At 44.9% G+C, this 27,793-nt stretch overlaps 1 protein-coding gene across 1 annotated transcript in view; it reads left to right on the top strand.

Moving 5' to 3' along the window:
* The window catches only part of PALD1 (phosphatase domain containing paladin 1), a 201,787-nt gene that overhangs the window by 61,249 nt on the left and 112,745 nt on the right, over window positions 1-27,793 (top strand). Inside the window, exons 2-7 of the mRNA XM_024201856.2 lie at window positions 17,569-17,763; window positions 18,485-18,587; window positions 19,613-19,792; window positions 21,685-21,849; window positions 22,648-22,808; window positions 23,809-23,884. Of these exons, the coding sequence (XP_024057624.2) occupies window positions 17,569-17,763; window positions 18,485-18,587; window positions 19,613-19,792; window positions 21,685-21,849; window positions 22,648-22,808; window positions 23,809-23,884 (880 nt within the window). The remainder of the gene's footprint in view (window positions 1-17,568; window positions 17,764-18,484; window positions 18,588-19,612; window positions 19,793-21,684; window positions 21,850-22,647; window positions 22,809-23,808; window positions 23,885-27,793) is intronic.

Below are 27,793 nucleotides of genomic sequence, written 5' to 3' on the forward strand. Positions count from 1 at the left end.
GCCTGTGGCGGCCGGCGGGACATGCTGGCGCGGGGCGGGGATGCTACCCCCCCCTACAGGGCAGGGTGAGGAGCCGGCCGGGGTCTCCCCCCCCCCCCCCCCCCCCCAGCCGATAAATTTTACGTGGCCACTCGCGTGGCCCTGAGCCGCTCTCCCTCGCCACTGCCGGGGTCTGGAGCCCCGTGCCTCTCCCGCTCGGCTGCGCTCCAGTGGCTCCTTCCCCGCGGGGCGGCGGGACGTGCCGCATGTGCCTGGGGCCTGCTAATTCCCCCGGCACCTGCAAAACGGCTTTTTTTATTTACTTCGCCCCGCCCCGCGTCCCGATATTTCATGTCAGTGATCTGGTCACCCTATTTCAGAAACTGCTGAACATGGTTTGACCCTTTTCTGAAGTTGTAGCCAACCTGCACCCTTTCCTGAACAACTACTGTCAGCCGGGGCAAATGTCCTAGGGAAGATGAAGTGTTTGGGTGGAGTAGTCATTACGCTCCCCATGGTCTTAATGGTGCTGGGATCAGGATACTGGACTAGATGGACTGCTGGCCTGATCTATTATGGCAATTCCAGTGTTTCATTGACAGGAATCTGGTTATTAAATCAGAATATTATAGTGCTCTTGAGGTGTCACTGTTGGAGCATAATTTTGGGGGGAATGGTACATGGAGAGCATCTGTTTCCTTTAATATTAGACATGGGCCCCAGCTACAGTTGCATTCCTGATCCAAACTGTCCCCAGGTTCAAGAATGTCCGAATCTATGGTTTTGATTCAGTACACTGCAGAGAGGGAGGAAGGGTCCAGATGTAAAATCAGAGTCTGGATCAAAACTTTTGCAGAGTCTGGAAGTGTTCAGATGCAGGGTTTGCAGTCCAACTCTAATATGTATGTATTAGTTATAAAAGAAGAAGAAAGTCCCTAGAAAATGGCAAGTTCCGCAGTCAAGTTCAGAATGTTTATAGATAACAAAACTGAGTCTATAATGGGGGGGTACCTCTTTTCTCTCCTCTCTCTTACCCCCGCCTATCCTTTTTTCTTTTTGATGACCTACAACAGAAGCTTATGCCTGTTTTGGGAGCTGTTTCTTGGCTATCCCCTCTCAGCACAGATAACATAAACACTTCCCTATTATGGTGGTTTTCTCCAGAGTTGTTCGTGGCCACACAAGATGCCACTGTCAGGATGCACGGCCTCGATAGTGACTAGAAAGTGCTAGATCTTCCCTTATTATAACCTCTTCTTCCTCCGGGTAGAGTTTTGTATGTTCTGTGCGTACATATGCACTTGTGTGGTGGTGAGCAGCATTGCAATAATTTATATTTCTTCCTTGATTTTCACTGTGCATTCAATGTGGTTTTAAAGAACATTTCAAAATCTGTCAATTTTTTTTCATGCAATTCATTGTTGTTCGCTGCTGTGGTTGCTTTAAAAAAACCTTCTTTGGAGGTTTGCAGTGAAATACCAAGATTTCTAGGGCAGGAATGGGGAGATATTTATAAGGCCGGAAGGGACCATTGTGATAATCTATTTTGATCTCCTGCATAACGCAGGCCATAGGACTTCCCTGAATTAATTCCTGTTTTGGAAAAACATCAAAGATCTGCTCTATTTCAATCTTGATTTAAAACAGTAGCACTCTCCCCGTACACATGCAAGTATAGGGCATTCAGTATTCCTCGGGGTCAGGGGGACCCTGCACCCAGAACATGCATATTTGCAGTGAAGATGTCAAAGTTGTCTGGGCATGTTGGATAATTGTAGTCCATTGAGTTGTGTTTGCTGTTTGAAAAGCTCCGCTGAATCTGAATGAAACAAAATTTTGCAGAAAACAATTCTGGCTAAATGCTTTTCTCCTGCTGAAGTCCTTGAACTTTTAAAACCAGCTGAGGGCTGCTACAAATTTTGAAATCCTTTTGATGTAAATTTTTTCTCATTATGTTAATGTGGGAGAGGTAGAGGCCAAGACAGTGATGGCTCAAATTCTACTTCTATTATAGCCCCCATTTTTATTTTTTCAGTTGCCCAATACTTTCTCAAACAAACTTGGGCATGGAGTTTAGTATCCTTGGACTCTTCCCAGGATTGATTTGTTCAGAAAGTGTCAACAAAATCAAGATATTCATAAAGTGAGTGTGTGTGTGCGCACATATATACACATGCGCACACACTTAAAATTGTGGGTATCTCAATTTCTTAATCAGTTTTTTCAAGTTAGTTTGTTTCCATGTAGATGCCATAGGATATTCGGTTTCTTATGGCTTAGAACATTGAGGGCACATGTGCATAGTCGACTGCACTGCTAGGCCTGGGGTGAGATCACTAGTTGTTGCTGTTGAGATGATGAAATTCCAGAAGATTATTTCAATCAAAGAATAATCACCAGGAGCCAAGGTTTCTCAGAAATAATTTATTTTTATACAACTACCTTTAGTAATAAGGAGCAAGAGAGAAGAATGGGGCGGGGGGGGGGGGAACTGCTACAGAAAGTAGAATAGTCTCTAAATAGGACATTTCCCAAAGTTTTCTGTGAAGTGTCAGCAGCTGTTTAAGGGCATCATGTTTCGCCAGGGGGACCTTTTCTGTAAATGCTCCTAGTGTCCATGTGCATAGATTTAAGTGGTTTTGGTTTCTTCCAGTTTGGTTGATATGTAGAGAGGGCTTGCTGCTTTCAGCTGCCTTCCAGACGTTTTGCCATGTTGGTCCCAGGATATTGGAGAGGAAAGGTGGGTGAAGTAATATCTTTTATTGGATCAACTTCTGATGGTGAGACAAACAAGCTTTCAAGCTACGCACAGCTCTTCTTCAGGTCTGGGGGAAGTACTCAGAGCAGGGGTCGGCAACCTTTCAGAAGTAGTGTGCTGAGTCTTCATTTATTCACTCTAATTTAAGGTTTCGCGTGCCAGTAATACATTTTAACGTTTTTAGAAGGTCTCTTTCTATAAGTCTATAATATATAACTAAACTATTGTATGTAAAGTAAATAAGGTTTTTAAAAAGTTTAAGAAGCTTCATTTAAAATTAAATTAAAATGTAGAGCCCCCCGGACTGGTGGCCAGGACCCGGGCAGTGGGAGTGCCACTGAAAATCAGCACGTGTGCCGCCTTCGGCACATGTGCCATAGGTTGCCTACCCCTGACTCAGAGGGTACATCTACACTGAGATAAAACACCCACAACATTGAGTCTTATAGCCCAGGTCAGCTGACTCGGGCTGCAGGGCTGTTTCATTGCTGTGTAGACTTCTGGACTCTGGGTGGGAGGGTCCCAGAGCTCGGACTCCAGCCTGAGCCCAGAAGTCCACACAGCACAACACTTTCAAAAGACAAGCCTAGACACTAAAAATTATGGTCGTAATACAGACACCAGATTTGTCTTATTACGATAGTCTGTAATCCACTAACTCCCCTTTTTTGTCCATGACTGCAGAGGTATTAAAAGGCCACTTCACCTTGAATGGTCTCTTAACATATGTGTTAACTGCTTATGCTAAACAATCTGTTCCACCTTGTATTTAGCTATGATGCTCCCGAGGCTAAGGGCTTGTCTACACTTGAAATGCTCTGTTGGCATAGTGTAGACCCTATATGCCAGTGGGAGGGGTTCTCCCTTCGCCATAGGTAATCCACCTCCCTGAGTCCTGGTCTACACTACAAAGTTAGGTGGACATAAGCCACTTTGCGTCGACAATAGTTTTCTGTGTCTGCACATACATTTGTCTTCCATTGATGTAAGCACCCCGTTATACCAGCCTCCCCGAGAGTTGAGCAGCATTGAGCCATGGTTGATGTACTGAGGTTGATGCAGTGTGAGTGTAGACACTGCGTTGCTTATGTCAACCTTAACAGTCCTCCAGCAGCTGTCCCACAATGCTAGACACTGACCGCTCTGATCTCAGTTGTGAACTCCATTGCTCAGGGATCACAGAGACCAGAAGGTTCCCCTACTCTCTAAAGCCCGACAGATTTTTGAAATGCCTTTTCCTGATTACCCAGCTTGGTGAGCAAACCTAGCAGCTCTCCATTGTTGTGCACAAGTGCCCAGCTGACCATGCTGGCTACATGCTCCAGATGTGCTGTGGCTTGGAGTAGATGGGAGATATTGGATCTCCTGGGCCTGTGGGGCGAAGAGGCTGGGCAAGCACAGCTATGGACCAGCTGTAGAAACATTGATATCCAAGAGTAGATTTCATGGGGGATGCAAGAGAAGAGGTAGGACAGGGACCAGCAGCAGGGCCAGGTGAAAGTGAAGGAACTGCAGCAGGGAGGCCAACAGTCGATCCGGTGCTGAGCTGCAGACCTGTTGCATTTACAAAGAGCTGCATACCATACTTGGCGGAGACCCCACAACCACCCTGCATATCACCATGGAGCTTCCAAGGTGCCCAAGCCACAGGCCCTTGTCCTGAAAAGAGAGGACGAGGAGAAGGATGGGGGGACATGTGAATGAGGGGGTCCAGTTAAGCCACTTGCCAGGAGCTGTTTGAGACTCCACCACAAACAAGTCAGTCCTGGCAGTGGAGCACAGATGAACCCAATGCAGGGAAGGATCCTTAGGTAAGTATAAATGTATTTCCCATTACAGTGATGGCAACTTAACAAGACACAGCTATCAACTTTGCATTAATTTACTCATACTGGAAGTGGACGAGAGGTGGTAGTGTTATCTGCTTTTCATTCCCCCGTAGAGTCAGGTGGGGAAGGGCATGTGGAGCAGTTTGTTTACATACACAGAGATGGCCCTTGAATCCTCCTGAGAGATCTCAATGAAACTTTCATGGAGGTACTCTGCAGTCCTCTCTTAAAGGTTTCTAGGGATGGCAGCCTTATTTCTTCCTCAGCAGTAGGACACTTTACTTAGGCAGGCAGTATACGGGCACGGGTATCTTCGGGACGCCAGCAGCAGCTGTGCTCTCTCTGCCTTCGTTACCCTCAGGAGTGAGAGATCGGCTAAAATCACCACTACCTGTGGAAAATAGTGCCAGTGTTCAATGCCATTGACCTATATTCATAGTTTCATGCAACTGAGCTATTCCCTCCTCATTTCCCTCACCCCCCATGGGTCATACTCACCATGGCTGGTGCTGTGAGTGGCGCCGTGCACAAGGACTCTGAAGCAGAAGTGTCAATAAGCACGTCTTGTTTAAAACATTAGGGGGGCAAAGGAAGGCAGTTAAGAATCTTAAGTTTCACTTGCCATTTTGACTGTACCGACAACAATAGTACCTGTGTGTATTGTATCTGCAGCTGTTGCTGTTGCAGCCTGGAGGGGTTCCCCCTTCCACAGCCGCAGAGTGTCTGAGCCAGATAAGAAGGAGAAAGAAGAGGACTCGGGGTGACGTGTTCAAGGGGATCACTGCTGCATCAGACCGTGAGCACAGGGCCTCAAGGGTGAACATTGTAGACAGCCTGGAGAAGGAAGGAGTGGAGAGGAAAAGCACCAGGACAAAATGGGGCTTCTCTAGCAGCAAATACAGATGCTGCAGACTCTTGTGAATGTACAGATTTAACAATTCCAGGCTCACCTCCCTTTGCAGTCCATGGAGAACTCCATTGCGGCACCTCCCTACGCCCCCCTCAGCATTCCATGTGGCATCAGGGGCCACATCCCTACCCCTACCACTCCACTCGTGGGACATTAAGGACAACTACAGCGTCACACACACTGACCTGTGAAAGCCATGGCAGCTGTATGTGTAGCTAAAATACATATGAATGTTCTTGCCTTTTGATAAATTCTGTTACATTAAAAACCTAAAATTAATAGATTTGCTTTTAAATTGCACAGATTTTTCTTTTCACTGGTTTGTTACTGAATAAAATTCTATTATTTGAAACATAATTTGTCATTATTAGTTCACATTATATCCTGCAGGGTGCCTAGCAGTTCTGAAAGCACCCACATACTTGTTACTGTACAGTGTCGCACAACTCATAGGATCAGTGACACACACAGTGTAGTAATCCTAAATGTACAGCAAGTGCTGCAAAATTAATAGGCGCATTGACTGTGTTATATTAATACATGTACACCAAGCACCACACAATTCCTAACAGGCCCTGAAACAGCAGGGCCAGGCAGAGCACGTTACACCACAATGCATTACTATAGCTCACAATTAAAGTGCTCCTTCAGCACCTCCCTGAGCCGTATACCTTGTGTCTGGCTCTTCAAACTCAGCAGACATCCGCTCCATTTCCACCCTCCACCCCGGCAGCAACTTTCCCCCCGTTGCTACGCAGATATTACACAGGACACAGCAGGCAGCTATAACCATTGGGATTTTTTTTTTCACTGAGATCCAATCTTGTGAGTGAACAATGCCAGCATCCTTTTGATCTACCAAAAGCACATTCAACTGTCAGTCTGCACCTGCTGAGCTGGTAGTTGAATCTTTCCTTGCTGCTGTTCAGGTGGCTAGCGTTCGGCTTCCTGAGCTGGGGGAGCAAGGCGTAGGCTGAGTCCCCCAGGATCACTGCTGGCATTTCAGCATTGCCAGTGGTGATCCACAGGTCAAGGAATAAAAGTCCCTGCTTGGAGCTTTCTGAAAAGTCCTGTGTTCTTAAAGATGTGAGCATCATGCCCCTTCCCTGACCAGCCCACAGTGATGTCGGTGAAGCGTCCACCTTGATCCACAACCATAGAAAAGTAGCCCTTTCTGTTGATGTTGTCTGTGGCAAGGGGGTCTGCTGCCAAAAGGGGGATAAATGTGCCATCTGTTACTTCGCAGTTTGGGAACCCCATTGTTGCAAATCCATCCCTTGTGTCCTGCACATTGCTGGGAGTCACAGTCCTGCCTAGCAGGAGGCAATTAATGGCCCTGAACATTTGCATGACAACAGCCTTGACAGTGGAGTTTCCAACTCCAAACTGATTTCCCATTTCTTAGTGTATATGCAACATGTCTCAGGTGGCACGTGACCAGGATTCATCACCGAATTTGGTCCACTGGTTGGATCATTAGCTTCCCTGACCCGTGCTGGATACTGAAGGGGAGTGCGACGTGAACGCTGATCCATGTCCCCCATTTCCCACTACGTGGTAGCAATCCGGCATTGCAAGTTTCCACAGTGCGATTGCCACTTACTTCTCCACTGTCAGTGCAGCTCTCATTTTGGTGTTTTTGCGCTGGACATCAGCGGTGAGCTCAGCACATGGATCCAGGAATGTGGCCTTGTGCATCCAAAAGTTCTGCAGCTTGTCATCCCAAGCTTGCATTATGATGCAATGCCACCAGTCAGTGCTTGTTTCTCAGGCTCCACCGTCTGCAGCTGCAACCTTGAATTGGTTCTCGCTATGTCCCACAGCAATCTGCCCTCCAAGAAATCATCATGTTCCCTGCTGATTTGGTTATTCTTGCAGCTCTGCAAATACTGGAGAGTCAATGTGTCCTATGCTTGCAATGCTTATGACAATAATGGAGCCTGCACAGCTCTGCATGCTTCTGTCAGAGATGGCGAATAGCAAGGAGGGACATACGGGTTCATGGGATTTTTAAAAAAGGCGTGAAAAATTTGGGATATAGATGACGTTATGGAATGGAGACAGTTGCACACTGGGAAGTTGACCTTTTGCTGCCAGTCACCCCTGCATGACTCATTTTGGACCCACCAAGCATTGCCAAAACTTCCCAAAAGACAGGGCGCTGGCCGGTGGCAGGTTGCACACTGGTACTATGGTGCACTGCATTGTGCATCGATGCAAGCACTTTTGGTGAGTATGCTCAGCGCCGACACAAGGAGACAAGTATGCACACGCACAAGCGATATACTAATTACGGCAGCTTAATGCTGACGTAAACTTGCCATGATCAAAGTTTGTAGTGTAGACATGGCCTGAGAGACAGTAGCTAGGTTGATAGAAGAATTCTTCCATTGACTTAGTGTTGTCTATACAGGGGGTAAGTTCGCTTAACTGCATCGGTAAGGGATGTGGATTTTTCACACACCTGAGAGACATAACTGTGCTGATGTAAGTTTTCAGTGTAGACTAGCCTTATGTCTCCACTAGAAATGCTGCAGCAGCAGTGTTTCAGTATAGATACTCTCTAGAGCAGTGGTTCCCAAACTGGGATTCGCAAAATGTTACAGGGGGTTCTCGGGGAAAAAATTCCCTAAGGGCGGACAGAGCTGTCCCTAGGGTTCCCGGGCAGCACGGGGCTAGCAGCCCGGAGCCCCTGGACTTCCAAGAGCTAAGCAGATCAAAGCAAGCATCTCTATCACACTGAGGAGAATTAAACTTCAAGACTCCTTATAAGAAATGGAAAGGGAGTGGATATTTTTTGCTGTTTTTTAAAATTAAATAGGCAGCTAGTATTGTTTTTAAAATTATCATGAAGAACAAGTTTAAGCTTTGTTGTAATGTGTGTTGTTTTCCTGGACTGCTCAAGACCTGAATGTTTGTGTAGGAGGAAGTCTATGAGTTGACTTCTTAAATACCTTCATGCTGTTTCACATCTGATACTCCTTGATGAAATATAGGAGCCTTGTCTTATAACACTTATTCAAAGTGATACAAGCTACGAAAGTGAGATTTTGGAAGAGTGTTGCCATTTTCATAATGTAATAAAAATACTGTAATGATAAATAATAGTGAATAATAAATAGTGTGTAATAAGCATGCTATAAAAACAAATTTTATATTTCCAAGATCACTGCTTTTATAATTTATACTCAGGTAAGGAGAAAATCCCTCAAAATATTCATTTTTAGGAGGGGGTTCGCGAGACTTGACATTTTAGTGAAAGAGGTTCACAGGTTGTTAAAGTTTGGGAACCACTGCTCTAGAGTGACAGTTAATCCACCTCCCTGAGAGGCAGTAGTGCGGTCGACGGAAGAATTCTTCATCGACCTAGTGCTGTCTACACTGGGGGTTAGGTCGGCTTAACTAGGTCATTCAGGGAACCTAACTTTATAGTGTAGACCTGGCCTGAATACCTTTCCCAGACCTGAAGAAGAGCTCTGTGTAGCACAAAAGCTTGTCTCTTTCACCAACAGAAGTTGGTCCAATAAAAGATTTTTCCCTCATTCTCCTTGCCTTTCCCAGAGGTTTTGTAAGTTGTTTTGGGGCTCACAGCTATACAGAAAATTCTCTGCCACCAGAAAGGAAATCTCCACAATAAACTTCTTCAGTCTCAAGCCAACCTCCTGTATTGAATGTTATTCATCTTCGGACTGTTGACTCTTGTCTGCTAGCGTAAAGATATTGTCCTGTTGCTCTCTTTACTTAGCTTAGCACCCACTGGCAGCCAAGCTCTCCCCCCACTGGCGGGCCCACTGATCAACTCCTCTCCCTCCCTAGTGCACCTCCTGCTCGCCGTGATCAGCTGTTTCACGGCGTGCAGGAGGCGCTGGGAAGGAGAGGGAGGAGCGGGGATGGGGTGTGCTTGCGGGAGGGGGTGGAACTGGGTGGGAAGGTGTGGAGTGGGGGCGGGGGTTCTGGGCGAAGGGGTCGGATGGGGGTGGAGTGTGGGGTTGAACACCTCTGGGTGAATTGTTTCAGAAACAAGAAAACAAACAAACAGAGCTTGCTTAGTTGAAACAAAAAAGTTAATAATTTTGTCACATCTGTGTTAATTCATAAGGGCGGATTGCAGAATGTAGTAAAAGACCCATCAGAACTCATCCCTCAGTCACAAACAGTCCTTCTCTTTCTTTCAACATCTGAAGGAAGAGACAGTTGAGGTTTTTGTGGTCCGGAAGTTGTCTTGCTTTAAGAAACGATTTCTGATCACTTAGTGTTCAAGTTCTCTTGATATATCACTACTTCCTTCTAAGTGATCAGGAATTAGAAAAATATCTTAACATCGTGACTTACGATAGTATAGTTCTAACATAAAGCTATATACTAGCATCATGGGCATCCAAACAGATTTGTTCTTAGAATTGTTTATCTGCAGTAAAAAAAAAAAAAAAGCTGCTTGTAGGATTTTTTTTCTAGTTGCTTGTAGGATTTTTTTTTCTTTTAAAGTCAAGGTGTTAAATACAACAGGAAAGAGTGACATTTCAAACTAGAGGTTGGAGCAGGATACTGGGCTTCAGGAGTCCAGGGGTCTATTCCATTCTCCGCCACTAAATTGCTGTGTGACCATAGGCAGGTCACTTCACCTCTCTGCCTCAGTTTGCCCATTTGCAACCCTGGAAGGTAGTTAATTCATTGAGATTTGTAAAGAGCTTGGAGATCCCCGATTTAAAGATGCTACGTACACCAAATGAGTATTACTGTATACTTCTGGGTCTGAAACGTTGACAAGCTTCCCTTTACGTCTAAGATGTAAACTATCAGGGTGGATTTCCTGATGTGATCTCTTCTGCAATGCCATGTTATTAGTCAAAACTGTAACTCTGTTCAGTTCTTTCTGTATTGTTTTTGATGGGTGTGAGTTCTCTAGAATTCATCTCACTTCCTCACCATCCCGAACCTGGCTCATACTTTTCTTCTATCTTCCATGCTGAGACCTCCAGTTACAACAGACTTTTTTGTTTTGTTTTGTTCGGTTGACAAGATCTGGGCATGGCCCCCTCCAGTGCCCATCAGTGACAGTCGACTTATTGTTCTAAAGGGGTCAAGTGATGCAAGATGTTCTTAGCTGGTGCCAATTCAGGGGAGGATCCCCCTGCTTAACTGTTTGCTTTTGTCTGGATTTTAGAGTGTTGGTCTTGTGAAGCAGGACAAATGGAGTTTCATAAGAGCACTAAGTCGACGCAGTGTGAGAGCTCTGAACTGGATTTGATTCTTTGTACTATTGGGGGTTGGGGGGTGGGAAGTCTTTGCCACAAACTCAAGGGGGAATCTTTGGCCAAAGCAGAGCTTGGGGGAGAGGAGGAGGTACATTTTTTCTATAGAGGTTGAATTACAGAGATGCTTTTATAGTGAAGGAGGGAAATCCCCGATGATAGTGGCTGTCTAGTAGCCAGCTGCTGGGTGCATGACTGCAAACATCCGTCTTGTCTGGGTTCTGCTGCGTGGAAGGAAGCCAGCTGTGTGGATCAGCTGGAACTTGTCACCAGCAGCATGTTTTCCTGTAGACTCGAGTGAGAGGGCTACAGGCGACTAAAGGGAAGCATTGCCATTCCACTAAACCTCCAATGTTGCTCAGAATAATTCTCCCAGCTCAGTAGCTACATCAGCTTTACAAGCGAGTCTCATCTTAGGCTGGGGTTCCGTTCCGCGGTTAGCGCCTAAAGCGAAAACCGCGTATAGTCAAAATTACATTGAGTTCAATGGCGGGCGGAATCGCCCGCACTACAGGTACAGTATTAAAATTGTTATTTTCTCTTTTTTTGTTTTTGTTTTTGCCGACTGCGTAAAGCTGAAATCGCGCATGTTAAATGCGCGTAAGATGCGACAGACCTGTATTCCGCAGCAAGTAACTTACTGTAATTGTTTCACTCTTCTGTTCAAAGCAATGTTGCATGGTAAATGCTTTCCATCGTGCCTAGACCCCATTTCAGTGTATCCCAACTTGTTGTTGCAGATTGTTCCTTGTCTTGTACCCTCTTAGGGTCTGATCCTGCTCCTTCTGAAGTCCTTGACAAAACTCCTATTGATTCAGTGGTGCAGGATCAGTCCCTGGAATTGTTTCCTTTCTTGTTTCAAGGCTTGGATCTAACTGTGTTTAATTGCTGTGTTGCTTGGTGGTGGTTTTTTTATTTTTTTTATTTTGGTACGTTGTGGAGAAACATTACTAGATAATTATTATTATTATTATTTATTTCTTGTAGCGTGCCTAAGTGGTATTTTACAAACATTGGAAGGCTGGATGCACCTCCACAGCAGTGTTGGAAACAATCCATGGATACAACTGCTGCACGGGAGCCTGTGTTTAAAGGCGCCTGAGATGCCGGCACACGGCTGCTATATTTTCAGTACACACAAATCTCCCAGTGATTAGCAATGATGGGAAGGTAAAAGGAAATGCTAATATTTTACCAAACTCTAATTAAACTTTTGTGCATTTTCTTTAATCTGTCAAGACTGCCTGTGGGGCAAGTCCAGGGGAGGAGAATGTGCATGGCTGGAGAGGCTGGGTTGAATTAGTAGAGGCCTTCTGAACAGGCTTTGACGAATCGGAGGATATGCACTACTTGCCTGGAGGCTGCCAGTAAGTCTGCAAAGCAGCCACTAGGCAATTCCATTAATGATGAGAACAGGAGCGTAACCAGTAAAAATCTGCCTCCTCCCCACCCTCCTTGAAGAGAGCAATGCCACGTGAATGCGAGCAGTCAGCTAGCTGGATGTCATCTTCCCACTCCACACATATTCCAAATGTAGGCTGGAGCAAGAAAAATTGGCATTCCTTGAGCAGAATGGAATAATCCCTAAGTCAAACAACAGTTACACAATGTTTGCTCCAGATATACATCAAGATTTCCCAAAGAGACCAGAATTAATCTGAAGTAGTTAACAATCAAAACACCACCTGTTATTTAAGCACCAAATCCATGTAAACAGCAGCCAAGACCACTTCAGATTACTTAACCACAGTATCCAGAGTAGACCATATTTATATTTGCATAATACTTAGTCACTAGCATCTACAAAGTCACAAATGCCAGGTGTAACCAGGGCAGCTGGGGTAGCAGTTGACCCAATCTGTTAGCAGGTGTTGAAATCCTTCAGGGAATGTTTGACTTCTGCTAATTTATTGTGGAAGGTTTGGCTTGTTATTGCCATCCTGAATGTAAGCGAGATGGAGTGGTTATAGAATAGAGGAACCTAGGATTTGAGACAGAGGAGTCTATAGGGAAGCCTTACGAACAGACAAGCTTATAAATAAAGGCAAACCCCAGAGAGGGGAATGTTTGCATGAAATGCAATCCATATAGACTCTCTCTGGAACAGCTAGGGAGCTGCACCCGCTTATGCCTTAGTTTACTTATCTCTCTCTATTTCATGCAGAATATAGGGCCTTCAACATTGCCTCCCATCTTTGACAGTTTCTTGCTGCTTTCTTAGCTTCTTGTTGTCATTTTGATAGCATTCAGTTCCACTTCTATTGTGCGCTTCCATCTACCTCATCACATCTTGGCCTGGGGATTCCAGTCCAATGCCTGCGTAATTATGTTGTTTGGGTTTTTCCTCCATGTATCTCCTAGCCTTCTCCATTTTCGTTCTGTAATTTCCAGTCCTATCTGTTTTGTTTTCCTCCAGAGTTCCTTTTTTTGTGAATTTTTTTCCTGACCATCTGATATTGAGAATTTGTCTAAGGCAGTTGTTTATGAAAACATGGAGTCTAGGTAGTAAGGTCTTAATAAGTCTCCGTGTTTCGTATATTAAGACTGACGTTTACAATGGTGTTAAATATTCAAAGTTCAGTTTGGAGGACAAAATTTGTTTCTCTAGATTGGCTTTAGAGTTAGGCAGGCATGTCTGGCTTTCACTATTCTGGCTTTAATGCCTTCGTCTGTTCCTCCTGTTGTACTTACAATGCTGCCAAGATGGGAAATATCTGACCTCTTCCGTGTCAGTCCTAGAAAGGGTTATTGGCGTTTCTTGTGTGCTAATTCTCATAGTTTTAGTTTTCTCAGTCAGTCTTGATTTTCAACCTTACTAATTGTGCATAGGCCTGGATATATTTATTTTGGCTTGCATGTCTCTGTGGGTATAGGATAGCAAGTTCATGTCATCCGCTAAGTTAAGGACTTCTAAATTCTGTGTGAAAGTCCATTGTATGCCCCTTGGTTGTTCCGTGGTCTTTCTCATTACCAGGTCTGCTATCAGTAAAATGATTATCTGTGACATAAGATATACTTGTTTGACACCAGTTAGTAACCGGGAATGGCTTAGTCACTTCACTGTTGTATATTACTTGGCTTGTTATATTTTCATAGATGCTCTGAATGATGTTCACAAATTTCTGTTCTAAACTGTTTTATTCACTGTATCAAAGGCTTTTTGGAAACCTATCAAATTCATGTAAAGTTGTGATTGCCATTCGATCAACAGTTCTGTGATGAGACGTAGAGTTATTTGATCTATACATGATTTCTCCTGTCTGAACCCTACCTGTTCTTGTCATAACCTTGAACCTACTGCTTTCTTTATTCTGTCTAGAATGATGCATGTAAAAACCTTACTTGGGATAGACAGCAATTGAATATCCCTTAGTTTTTGAACTGACTGATATCTCCTTTCTTTTCATTATATGACCCTTTTCCAACTCCTTTAGCATTTTTTCTTCTTCTTCCCCCCCATATCTTTTGTAAGATGCCCATCAAAATGTCTATTGTGCTTTTCAAGTCTGCCTTAAGAACCTCTGTTGGGATCTTATCTGGACCTGGTGCCTTTCCACTTTTTAATCATGCTTATACCAAGGGGAAAATAGTGTTCCTTGCCTTTAACTTCCGCTGTCTTGAATTTGGATGAGAGACTGCTATATCCCTGACATTTTATTTACTGTCAGAAGTGAAAGTCACGCTGGCTGAAGTATTAGGCATGAAAATAAATGCTTGATTGGGGCTGGGGAGGCAGAATGGAGTTCTTAGCTCCAGGGAAACTAAGTCAGATGGAGGCTTAAAACGTCTTTACTAAAAAAGCAACATTACCTAACTACAGGTGAGGAAGGTGTTTCAATTTATATCCGCCACAATCAATATTCGGTGAACTCAGTCACGTTTTTTAAAAAACCTGAACATTTATGTTAGGAGGCAGAATTACCATATTAGCTAGGCATCTTAACATAAAATAAAGAAACCAGGGCAGAAACTTTAATCAAACTTGGAAATGAGGTGAGAGGCTTAGAAAAAAAGTCACTTGGACGTTCAAAATAAATATTTATTAATAAAAACAACAAGGAGTCTGGTTTATTATTATTATTTATTAATATTTACTCTTTAAAGCATCTTCAGTCTGGGGCAGGGACCTTGTCTGTAGAGTAATTAACACACTGTTTGGCACTGTACAAATAAACAATAATGCTAATCTTCCTTCTCCGAGGCAGAAGGCGCTGGGAGTACTTTGTGCTTTTTGCTACTGGGAAAGCCTCATATCATGTAATGGTGCCACCTGCTGGCTGATATGAGTGACATAAACTTAGATGTTGAAGAATATATGACAGTGGATCCTTGGTAGTTATTGTCCTATTCTGTTCACCTCGCCCTCCCTCCCCCAAATCTTAAAGCAAAATGTCCCTCTGGTAGGTTGTCTTGGTAGAATGGAGTTTAAAGGTGCATATTTTCCCTCACCAGATGTCCCTATGTTAGCAGGTAGACTAAGGGAGTTCCCTACAACCCCTTCTAGCTAGGGAGATTCATAACAATATGAGTGAAGAGTTTTATATGAAGGGGGAGCAAATGAGAACCTCAGGAAGGTGCTGATTTGATCTGAAATGCACCTCTTTCCCCCATCACAGTTCCCATAACTTAACCAGGTTGAGGTGGGGTGCAGGCGTTCTGCTGGCGTATTGCCTGATGGCAGCAGTGTAGGATCGGTGCTTCCTAGTACTGAAAAGTAACTGTCCATGAGAAAATAAAAGGAAAAAGTATAGGCATCCAACCTTTCTGTAAGACCCACTGCTAAAGCACAACTATCTTCAGAGCTAGAATGTTTCCCTTATGGTCTGAGAGCCAGTGACAGCCAGCAGGGAGCGACTGAAGCATTTGTCCCTGCTCTTCCCGCCCAGTTCCTCAGCTGGAATACAATCTGAGCCTTTGTAGCATGTCCCTTGGATCCTGTACAGCTCTCCCTGCAGCTTCCTCATATCCCTTGAAATTAGTCTGAGAGGTCAGTATTTCTATCTAGGAAAAACTGTTTTCACTTTCCTCTTGCATATTAATTTCCAGCCTCCATCACCATTAGTTCAGTCTCATGTTCTATTTAGTTATCACTGGAAAGATGCTCATGTGTGTTTGTCTGCTGTGTTACTCCCAGGTGGTGGGTGAACTCAGTTCATCCCATCCTTCCTTCCTTCCCCCGACTCCTTTGAACTATTTTTAAAAATGAGGTGAAAACCAAGAGGAGCAATGTGACTGCTGGGACAACTGAACTGAATACTAAGGATTGAGTAAGAGGCCAGGCCCTATTCTGTGTCGTATCCCTTTTTCTAAAGTTAAAAGGGTCTTGCTGTGAGGGAGATCTCTCATTCCCCTCCAGAACTTTAGTGGGGACATCAGCAATACTTAGAGTGCCGTTCAGTACGTCTACACTGCAATTAGACACCCATGACTGGCCTGTGCCAACTGACTTGGGCTCCTGGGACTTGAGCTAAAGGACTGGTCTCTAGGACCCTGCAAGGCATGAAGGTCCCAGAGCTTGGGCCGCAGACCAGGCTGGAATGTCTACACTGTAATGAAACAGCCCCTTAGCCTGAGGCCCGTGAGCCCGAGTCAGCTGGCCTGGGCCAGCCACAGGTATCTAACTGCAGTGTAGACATAACCTTCCATCAGTAGCTTTCAAAGCCCGGTACAAAAGGGAAAGCAGATGGAGAAAGTGAGGCACACGGAAGCTGTGTTTTGCCCAAAGCCACTATATACTTCTAAACAGTGAGTGACAGCCTGGGGCAGTGAATCTTCAAACCTGGGTTGACTGACTTGGGCTTGCAGAGCTCATGCTACAAACAGCTGTGCAGATGTCACAACTCGGGCTGGAGCTTGAGCTCTGAAGCCCACCCCTGCCCCAGGCTTTCAGAAAGGGGAGCTGGGTTTCAGAGCCCTAGCTGCCATGACTACACAGATATTTTAGTGCAGTAACACAAGCCCTGTTGACCTAGGCTCTGAGATTCACTGCCACGGGTTGCAGTTCACTGTGTAGACGTACCCTCTACAACTCAGTGGCTGAGCGGGTCTGCTGGGACAGCATGGGAGACTGCAGTGGCACGTGCTTATGTATTCCTTGAACTGGAGGGACAGAGACCCCACTTTAAACCATGAGAGGGGAGTTCAGCCTACCTTTATACAGCAAGATAGCTTAGCTTTTATGACCAAGGGGACCATGTGTGTCCATATCCTGAAATGCCAGATTAATTCCATATATTCTTTGGAGGCCATTATTACTTTTTTGCAATTTTATTTTATGTTTTGAAAATTGGGAATAGAGGAGTTAAACCTCCTGGGTTCAGTTTCATGTGGATCACTCACCAATGAAACATGGGGATGTGTGTGTTTTGGTTGTCTGTCTGATGCCTGGTCAGAGTCCCCACAGGCTGACATGCATCTGCTGCTCAGGAGAGGCTGTAGTCCTGCAGTAGCAGGGTTGGATTGCGGGATGGCCAGCCCCATGTTTGTTTGTGTGACCTGGGTGTTGGCTGTGAGAGCTGAAGGATATAACTGAGGTGCATTGGCAGAGTGGTGTGTGTGAACGGAGGTGGAATCTGTCCAGGCAGCTGCCCACACTCTCTCTGGCTCTACCCACACTTTTATGAGCATTAAAACCAACCAATTATGCATAACCTTTAAAGGGGGAGACATGGTCAACATTTGTCTGTACAGTGTCAGATCTGAGCCTGTTTAAGTGTAGGATCTGGTAATTCTGCAGTGATGTTTGGTTGGCGTTAAGTCCTCTTTAGATCAGCCCTAATGTTTTGTCTCCTTGTTTCTCCTCCCTTTCCTACTGCCTGTTCTCCTGGCTGTTTTATGAAGCTGCCTGTGGATTATGGGTACAACTGCCAGCACAGCTCAGCAAACAGTCTCAGCAGCTACGTTTGAGAACGTTCACGGCAACGGGACCATGGAGGACCGCCACTCGCTTAGCATCCATTCCTGCCAGACGGTTGGCCTCCACAACAACAAAGCCAAGTCCATCATCACCAACAAGGTGGCACCTGTTGTCATCACGTGAGTAGCTTCAGGCTGGAGTGCTTCTGTAAATCATGTAACCATCCGGCGTTTCTCCTCTGCTAATGTTCTAGGAACATTGCCCTACTGGTTTTGTTGAAGACTGGGGATTCTCCTCCTTTCGTCCCCTCAATCTTCCCAGCTCTCTGTGCTGAGAGAACAGACCTTCCCACAATTAATTTCCTGGGGAGAAGCAGTGAGTTCTACAGCCTCCCTCTGCCTCCTCCTTTCCCTGCGGGAACAGCCTTCAGGAGACCCAGGTTCCTCTTCCTCCCCCACCCCATCTCCTGCATCCCCAGATGAGCAGACTATTTGGTGGGTGCAGGATTCAGAACCATCCTTTTCCCTGACCCCACTTTCTCCACCCTGTCCCATAGGAGCAACCTGGCTCTGGCTTGTTGAAGCCTCTGCCAGTTATCTCTGTGCTGCCAGCAACTGTTCTGCCCCACAGCCTGTGTAGCATATCTGTGGTGGTGATTACCATGTATAACACACAATTTAGTTTTGGTCACATGATAAAATTTCAACCAGTGGTTGTAGTTATAGACAATATATCGTACTAGAGGTTTACCAAGTGAATAGGATAGGGACGGGTGGCTTTTTTCATAGCATGTGTCCCTGAGCTTCAATCCCTTGACCTTCTTGGTCAATGATCCCCATGCTGACTGGAGAAAAAGCCTTTGTCTTAAATGCTGTATGTTTTTGCGTGTGGCTTTCACAGCTACAACTGCAAAGAGGAATTTCAGATTCATGACGACCTGCTGAAGGCCAACTACACAGTGGGGCGGATTTCAGAGACCACGTCGGAACACTACCTTGTACAGGTAAAGGCTGCTAACCCTGTTCTGCCATGAGCATGCTTTGTCACAGTGTATCTAGAGCAAGCAAGTCATATTACCTGAGGTGAAAATTATACTGTGCATTTTATGAGCTAAGGGAAGGGTAACACAGCTGTGCAAATGCCACAGGATTCATTTCACAAACCCTGCAAGCATTGTTATCGGGGGCTGGGAGTGAGGTTTCCTTAGAGGCTTTGGATGACCTAATTTGATCCCAGAAAGGGGTCCCTGTGCTTGTGGGGATGGAGGTAAGTAGCTGTTTGGGGATGGGGGAGGAAAGGGGAGAGAGAGAGAGGCAGCTGAGGTTAGTGTACTGTGTTATGTGAACTGTTTCACCCCAGGCAGCTTTGCAGTCTCTCTGAGCAGGCAGGCTGATGTTTACAAACATGTGGAAACCTTCATTTCTAGGCTGTGTTCATGTGGGGTCTAAGTAGGGTGACCAGACAGCAAATGTGAAAAATCGGGACAGGGAGTGGGGGGGGGGGTAAATAGGAACCTATATAAGAAAAAGACCCCAAAATCGGGACTGTGCCTATAAAATTGGGACAGCTGGTCACCCTAGGTCTAAGCTTCATATGGGTATTTCACTCAGCTTTGAAATGGAATCAGACCTGCTGCTTCAGTGTATAAACTAATCACCTTCAGGGGAAAGACCTGAAGAAATTTTTCTTCATTGCACATTTGGTAAGTGGGGAATTCTGAAGTTGTTTTGCATTTCTTAGAATGAGCAGCCCCTATGAGCTGGTAAGACACTGTTTCTGCTTGCTGCTTTCCCATTCTGCTATGTGCTTGTGATCAGGGATGATGGGGCTATGGGGATATTGAACATATGTCTAGGAAGAGTTTCTTTTGAGTGAAGTGGTTGAAATACACTCCTTGGTCATCTCTTGCCCCTCTCCCTTCCTGCTGAATTAGAATATGCTCAGTTCTATGTAGATGCATAGTTTTATACAAAATGCTTGTTGTTTCACACTCAAATTGTTGTCTTTTCTCCACCACTTATTTTGCAGGGGAAATATTTTATGGTCAGAGATGTATACAGTAAATTAGATGTCTTGAACACTACAGGCAGTTGTGGAGCTCCAAATTTCCGACAGGCCAAAGGAGGGTACGAAGTGTTTGGAATGGGACAGCCCAGTCTCAATGGATTCAAGCAGGTGCTGCAGAAACTCCAGAACGATGGGCACAAGGTAGGGGTGTGTGTGTGTGTGTGTGTGTGTGTGTGTGTGTGTGTGTGTGCAAGAAAACCAAATGCACAACTATCTAGGTGATAAAAATTACAATGTTCCATATTACATGAGCTATTCACCTCTTAATGTGCATACATACTCCCATCCATCAATGAGAATGGGAGTTACAAAATTTATTCCCAGGTCCAACTGAACCTTTGTAGAGTGAACTCAGATGCACTGAAAAGCTGTTTATAATAAAGTAGAATGTAATCCTCAAATGGTTTAAAAGCTCTGTGAAGCATGAATAACGATTTTGCCTAGAGCAGGGGTTCTCAAACGGGGGGGTCGTAAGATGGTTACATGGGGGCGGCAAGCTGTCAGCTCCAGAGGGCTGACAGCTCCAAGTCCCCATTAAATTAAACCCCCTTGTTTTTAATTTATAACGGGGGGGTTCGCACTCAGGCGCTTGCTGTGTGAAAGGGGTCACCAATACAAAAAGTTTGAAAACCACTGGCCTACAGTGAAAAAAATTCATTGCTATGAGTTTTCTACTGTATTTCTTAATGTGGCTCTTGTGGAGAGGAGTGTGACAGGGTCCCTGGGGTGCAGTCTGGATTGTGGGGCCACTCACCCCAGGTTGGTGGGACAGAGGGCTATCCCTCACACTGTGATCCTGTTGGCAAGCTACAAACTGTCAGGTACTGCACTTACACAGACATCCACAGGCAGGGACACACTCAACTGAGTTATATCAATGCTTGTCCTAGCCACTCTAGAGTGTGAGTTAAACTGTTTGAATTGTTTGGCGGTAATGGCTCCTTTTAGAGTTCTGCCGCTCCTGATTTTCATTGACATATTGGGCCTGTGGGTAACTGTGGACAGTATGAAGTGAAAAGAACTGTACAGTCTCCACAGGCTGCTGATGTTGTGAGTACACTGTAGCTATGAATTAAGTCAAAATACAAACAGCTGATTGCTGGTCAATTCTAGTTTTAAACAAAAGCCTGTTGGTGTGTGATATAACTACTTCCAGACAGCAGTGGGAGGGACCTAGGAATCTCACTCTGTGCACTGGTGGATGGGGAATCCTAGAAGTGTAATGCTCCTGTGGAAGTTATTAGCTGCAGTCCCCCTGTGGAATACCCCAGTTAATAGCATTAGCCTTGAAAGAAGCCATTCTGCCCACTTGGATGTGGATGGAAGTAGAGTGATGCTCTGGTGGTGTTGCCCCTTACTGGTTTATTTTTAATCCCTCTTATTCCCCTTTTACTGAGATGGATAGCTGAGAAGCACTGTCCGTGGCAATGAGAGTGGCATGAAAGAGAAGGTTTGCCTTCTGCAATTCACACCAGTCATAAGGGTTCTGCCTTAAGAGCTGTGACTGAAATAATTACCTACAAAAATAAGGCAGCCTTCCAAAATTTTATGCCCCTCACTCATCCAGGACAAATACTTGATGATGATTAATATTATCATCCTCATCATGGCACCGGATGTAAGTAATGCAAATATTAGTGAATTTTCATGACACCTTTTTAAGGCTGTCATAAGCACATGTGGTGACAGGATTAAAACTCAAGGTCTTAAGTTCCTCCGAACACACAAAACAAATAATGAAAAATAACAATCCTGTCTCTTTAACATCTTCCCTGCACCATCCCAGTGTTGGACTCTGAGACCTTCACTCCCCCAGCTTGACTGGGGAAAAAATTGCACAGCAGTATCTATCTTTCTAGGTTAATATATCTTGTCTGCCACTATATGCCTCACAAGCTTTTAAAAAACAGAATAACAGTCTCTCTAGTCTAGTCTCCTCCCTCTAGATGCTGAGCTCAGCTAGGCATTCATCAACCATTCACAAAGCTGGAGCGGTGGAGGATGCTGGCTGGCATTTACCTGTGTCTTTGCAGGAGTGCATCTTCTTCTGTGTTCGTGAGGAGCCTGTTCTATTTCTACGCATGGAAAATGACTTTGTGCCCTACACGCCAAGAGGAAAGGAGAACTTGCATGAAAACCTGCACAGCCTGCAGAGAGGGGTCAAAGTGGACAACATGGAGCTTGCAATTCGGAAAGAGGTGATTGGGAGCCATAAGGAAGCTGTTCCACTGTATGAAATAGCGGGGCCTGGGATGTCTGTCGGTTTGGGTTTGGGGACTGGGGTGAACTGAGGTGTGCGTTTGGCAGAGGATGAGGACAATTGATTGGAACCATCTGATAATTCTGATACACTGTATTGTGGAGGAATTTTTCACTGTCCAGTGGGAAGTGACCCTTGGGAGGGGCCATGATTTTATATATAAACCCATATGCATATAAAAATCATTTCTCAGCTTTACTTGGTGACTTTTAATGGCCAAGAAATAGAGGCTAAAACCTCACAGAATCTTACATTGCACTTTGTTCCTGACCTGAAGAATCTCTGGTCTGGACCCTCACCCAGCTTTGCAAGTAAACCAAAGTCCTGACCCACAAGCATTCACGCTATTCTACCTTCGAACACCTGCACAGCTCTGCCATTGGGTCTCCACCTAGACCTGCAGCTGCTCTCATGCCTGCTACTTCAGTTCTAGGTCTGCACACACTTTTACCAATTCACCTCAATCCTTATGTGCAACATCCTCCTTCCTGTTCCAGTCCTGAGCCTCTTGTGAGCGGGCACTGCCCGTTGTGCCAGATTGTGTAGCAGGAACAAACTTCGAGTGACCAATATGTTGAGTCCAGTCAAGTTGTATGTTTCCTTTGTCTAAAACAGCACATGCTGTATATAAGAGCTGCGATTCCCATGTGCTGCTGTGTTGGTGGAATTGAAAATGGGGATCAAACAGTAAAGCAGTTTGTTTTAAAGATGGTTTTGTTGCATTTGTTTACTGAAGATACATGATTTTGCTCAGTTGAGTGAGAACACATACTACATCTATAATGACATTGAACACTTCAAAGATGAGCCACACTCCGTGACCATCCAGCGTGAAGAGGATATCCATGTGATGGAGGAGGTGTACAAGAGGCCTGTCTTCCTGCTGCCATCTTACAGGTAATCCACAGACACATACAACATTCCTTGCCTTTAAATCACCCACATAGTTTGGCAGCCTCCTCTTTTTCTTTTCTGCTCTTTCTTTTCTCTTCCTCTGCATGTTTATTCAAAACAGAGTTTTATTTATGCCATGCCGGGGGAACCAATCAAATATTCAATCTTATCAATATTTTTCCTAAAGTCCCAGAACTGTAACATAGACCTGGTATTCTCATAAATGTACTTCTGGGTCATGCTCCGAATCTCCCAGAGGTCACAGATTCTGTAGTTTCAACATGTATACTTGGACTCTAGTTAGAGGAAAGGAAGGAAGAGCCCTTCAGTCCAGCTGGAGAGCAACACTGATGGGAAGTTCTGTCCAGTCCACCCTATTGGAAGAATGGAAATGGTTATGCAGCCTCAAGGCTGAGAGGTGTGAAGGGAGGAAAGGAGACTCACAGAACCCCCAGCATGGATGTGCATTTCTCCTTCCCCCTAAAACCAGGCTGTTCTCCACCCAAAAGATGAATGGCAGAAGCACTCTACTTTTATAACCATGAAAGATGCCCCAAAACATATTGATAATCCTCTTCTAACTTTAGAAACGCAGTGACAATTACTGAATGCATAACTGTTTTTAGAGTCGTTCTTTTAACATCATTCTTCTTTTAAGTGAGGCCCTCACACACATCAGAAGGCAGCATTTCCAGTCGTCTGTGTTCTAGAAATTAGGGGGAAGAGATAGCAGTGGTTTGAGCATTGGCCTGCTAAACTCAGGGTTGTGAGTTCAGTCCTTGAGGGGGCCATTTAGGGATCTGGGGCAAAAATCAGTACTTGGTCCTGCTAGTGAAGGCAGGGGGCTGGACTCGATGACCTTTCAGGGTCCCTTCCAGCTCTGTGAGATAGGTATATCTCCATATATTATTTATTAACTTTATTAAAGTGGAAAATCTGCTTATTTTCAATGACTAGTGTTTTGCTCACATCCTGATGAATGTCTTTTCACTGTGTTTGGCAGGTACCATCGGCTGCCATTGCCTGTGGATGGGGCACCTCTAGAAGCACAGTTTGATGCTTTCACCAATTTCCTCAGGGTAAGGACTGCAGACTGTGGAACCTATAAGGTGTCTCACGTTAGCAGCGTGGAGGCAGTTAGACGAGCAGCAATCTGATATTTTAACTCTTTCTGGCCATGCTAGCAGAAATTACTTCACTAACTGCCACCTGCTTGTTGTTTATTTGCCCCCAGAGAAGCTACTTGGATCAGATGCAACATCTGATTTCTAGTGAGGTTCCTGGGGTTTTTTTTTAAGCCAGGTTCCCTCCTGAGATAAGGCTTAGGGGGGAGGCAAATGACTTGGTGAAGGGCACATGATGAGTCAGTGGCTGAGCCTGGGTTAGGGCCAAGGACTCCCTGAGGTCAAATGTGTTAAGCAGAAGACCAATGGCCTGCTTGATGTGCACTTATTGAATGGATTTAATGTTAGTTGCCACAACGCCAGATCCACATCCCAACCTGTTGGCAAGCTTGTGTGTCTATTTTTAAACTTCTTTCAAAGCTTCTAGCTTTGTGGTAGCTGGCCAGAAATACAGTGCTGAACCCCTGTGGTTCAGGAAGGAGCACCTGTCATGATGAGCAACAGTATGGCACAGCTGGATCGAATCCAGTCCCAAAGTGGTTTCCATAGTTACTGATGGGATTGATCCAAGCTCTGACACACAAGTGCAGCGTGTGAGAGAGGCCGAGAGCACAGCTCTCTGGCTCTTTATCGCAAAGTTCTCAGGAGTGGTTGTTTGCCTCTGGGGCCCTTACAATGCTTAAAATAACTTGGAGTCTGAAAATCATGTTTGGGATACTCTACATTACTGATGCACATCTGGCTTGGATTCATAGTGGTCAAAAGTTTTTGCCGTCTTGTGGCTGTTCATTGGCCTCTGAATTGAGTTGGAGGCCTTAGTTCTGTTCCTGGTTAACAATGGCCTTCATTATATTTGGCACTATGGTGGGGAGAGTGATCCTTAGAGGTGGTCTCTTCAAGTGAAGGTGAGGTACGTTGGTGGGACATTGCAGGGCTTCCTAGCACTGCTACTGCTTGTGCTGTACCTGTTCCATGGATAAACTGAGGGATTGAGTCCTCAGGGCTGCTGTTCTGGCGCTTCTCACCAGATAAAACTCACACACAAATAACCACTCATCTTTTGCCTGGCCCAACCCCTGTGTGTGGCTATACAGAGCACTAGCCTCTAGGAAAACGTGTATATTTTGTGTTAATTTCAAATAAGATTTTTTTTTTCTTTTTTTTCCCAGTAGGATTTAAGGAGAGTGGAACAAATCTTTTTTTTCTAGGAACCAATGAAAATGTCACTAATGCTTTCTTGGTACCAAAATCTGCCTTAGAGTGAGATTTTTTTGTTGCGACTCAAATTGTCTCAACCCTAAATGATAAACAGCTGCTTTGAGTTCATTTTGCTGCAGATGTAGTCATATGTTCTTACTCTGGCGCAGTGTATTAGAAAAACTGCAACCTGTGTTTATCTTAGTTCCTTCCTGTTTGAGGTGCACGCTGAGGGCTTGTGTTCTTCCAAAACTTTTTCCATCCTGCTTCATGTTCTTTCACACATTCTCCTTTTTGCTCTGCCTTTTTTGGAGCTGGATGTAGCAGGGTGCCTGCTCAACTGGTTGGAAACCTCACCATTTTTGTACGCAGAAAGCTATAAGTGCTTCTTGTTCTCATAAGACCAAATGAAATACAAAATCTATTTTCTCTTTGCCTCCACCATCTCCCACTCTGCCTTTTTTTCTCCCTAGACCATTTACTTTAGCCATTAATTTCTCTGCTGTTTGTAATTTGGATAGAATGTCTCCAGATGTCTTGACCCAGGTATGGTAGCTTCTTTTGGACTAGAGCTCACTTAACCACTTATTCCTGCTTAATTCTCTTCAGTCCCGTAAATGAAGAGCTGCTGTATTCGGTATGACATTCTGCAGGGTGCAATCAAGACCAGTGAGGTGCTGTCTCACCCATGGCTGGCAAATTTGGGTGTCTCTCAATGCTTTCTATCTCCCCCCTTGGCCACTCACAAACAGCCTTCCAGCATGCAGGTAACACCCTCAGTGTCTATGTATAGCTGCAGATTGCCAGCCACACATCAGACACACACTAGCCTCCACCAGCCTTGGTTACCACTTGCAGGGTGACCCGAACACACTCCCAGTCTTGGGTTTTCCTCTAAATCGTGTGTACTGCACTGACCAAACTCTCTCCTGGGCAGTCCAGATATATTAGGTCCATTACCCCTCTAAAGGAATCAATATACAACACTTTGCCACCCTAAATGGAATTCCCCACACAGTTCACAACAGTGGATTAGCCTTGATTAAAGAATAAAACAAATGTATTTAACTACAAGAAAGGTTTTAAGTGAGTACAAATATAAGGCATTAAAATCAGAAAAAGTTACAAGAGAAATAAAGGTAAAATGCTTCCTACTACTAAAACTTAACAAACTAGACTTGGTTCAAGGTGAAGTTCCTTACCACATGTTCCCAGTAATATTGTTGATTGAATTCTCAGGCAAGGATCTGCTCGCAAGGTCACAAGGCTGTTTCTTTTGTTTTCGTAGGTGAAAGAGAGAGAGGGAGAGACCTTGGGGTGTTTTTGTCCCTCACTGTTATAGTCCAGTCCCCCTTTGAAATGCATTTTCCTAAGGGTTACCCTTAGGTAAAGTTCATTCCCAGTGTGAGGTTGGAGTTATGGAGACTCCATAAAGAGATTTCATGCTGTTGTTTGCTAAGATGCAGATCTGTTTGTTCCTGCCCCTCCCCCCCACCAAACAATGGCCACTTGATAGGTGATTGCCCATCAACTTTGATGACACCTGGCTAGAGGCGTCATCTTCTTTGTCTTTGAGAAACTGGTTTATCTAGACTTGTCTGGTAAACACATTTCAGACCTAATTTCAGTTTGTTTATAACTTTATATATAATATTACTACATACATTTCAACATCATGTTATTGTTCAGAGAATTATTAGGCTTCAAATGATATCTCACAAAGCATATCTTGTACGAAGATTATTACAATACTGTGTAGGGTGTGAATAAAAGGGTGTATTCTGTCACACTCGTATCCTGTTTCCGACAGCGGGCACCAGGGGCGGATTAGGGCTTTGTGGAGCCATGGGCCAAAGCAAGTGGGAGCCCCTCCCCAACTCCTTCCGCCTGCAGCTTCCCTCAATCCCCCCACACTCCTGCTGGGGAGCAGGGTCGGAGTGTGGGGGCTTGCCCTGCTCCGCCCACCCGGTGCTCCTGGAGTGCCGGGCAGGGAGAGGCAAGCCAGGCGTGGGGGCACCCATTTTTTCAGGGCTCCCCAATTGGCTGGGGCTCCTGGGCATGGGCCCATTGGCCCAGTGACTAATCCACCACTGGTGGGCACAGCTAGAGCTTCAGGGTGAGCATACGGAACTGGGCAATTCTGGAGTGAGCCACCCTTGAAACCTCAGGGTTGACCTGAGGTCAGATCTCACTGAGAGCACATCATAATTCCATGGTAATGAGCAGCACAACGCAGGTGAAGAATTGAGCACTCTCATTTGCTTTAATTACTTCACAGGCTAATTAGAGAGCGTGAAGAGGCCAAAAGGCAGGAACGGGGATATTCAAGTTTCAAGATGGTTTGGGGAATTTGCTTTTTCTCTTTGGAAATTATTTTTGGTCCCAGTGAAGACATTCCCTACTTGAGACCCAGAGCACAAGATGACTGCTTTACTTGGTAGAAATGCTATTTCTGCACTTCCTAGTCCAGCTGATTTATTTTGAGTCTATTTATTTTTTATTAATCTAATTTATAAAATGCACCTAATAGTAACAACTCAATGTGTAGACATCAGCTGTGACGCAGAGAGGACCTAGTTTCTGCGGCTTTGTTTTTTGTTTTTTTTTTTTTTTTAAAACAATTCTCCCAAACAGCATCTACCACAAAAGCTTGAGAGCTGAGGTGGG

Source organism: Terrapene carolina, unplaced genomic scaffold (genome assembly GCF_002925995.2).
Source record: "Terrapene carolina triunguis isolate 2854851 unplaced genomic scaffold, T_m_triunguis-2.0 Scaffold95, whole genome shotgun sequence".
NCBI classification, from domain to species: domain Eukaryota; kingdom Metazoa; phylum Chordata; order Testudines; family Emydidae; genus Terrapene; species Terrapene triunguis.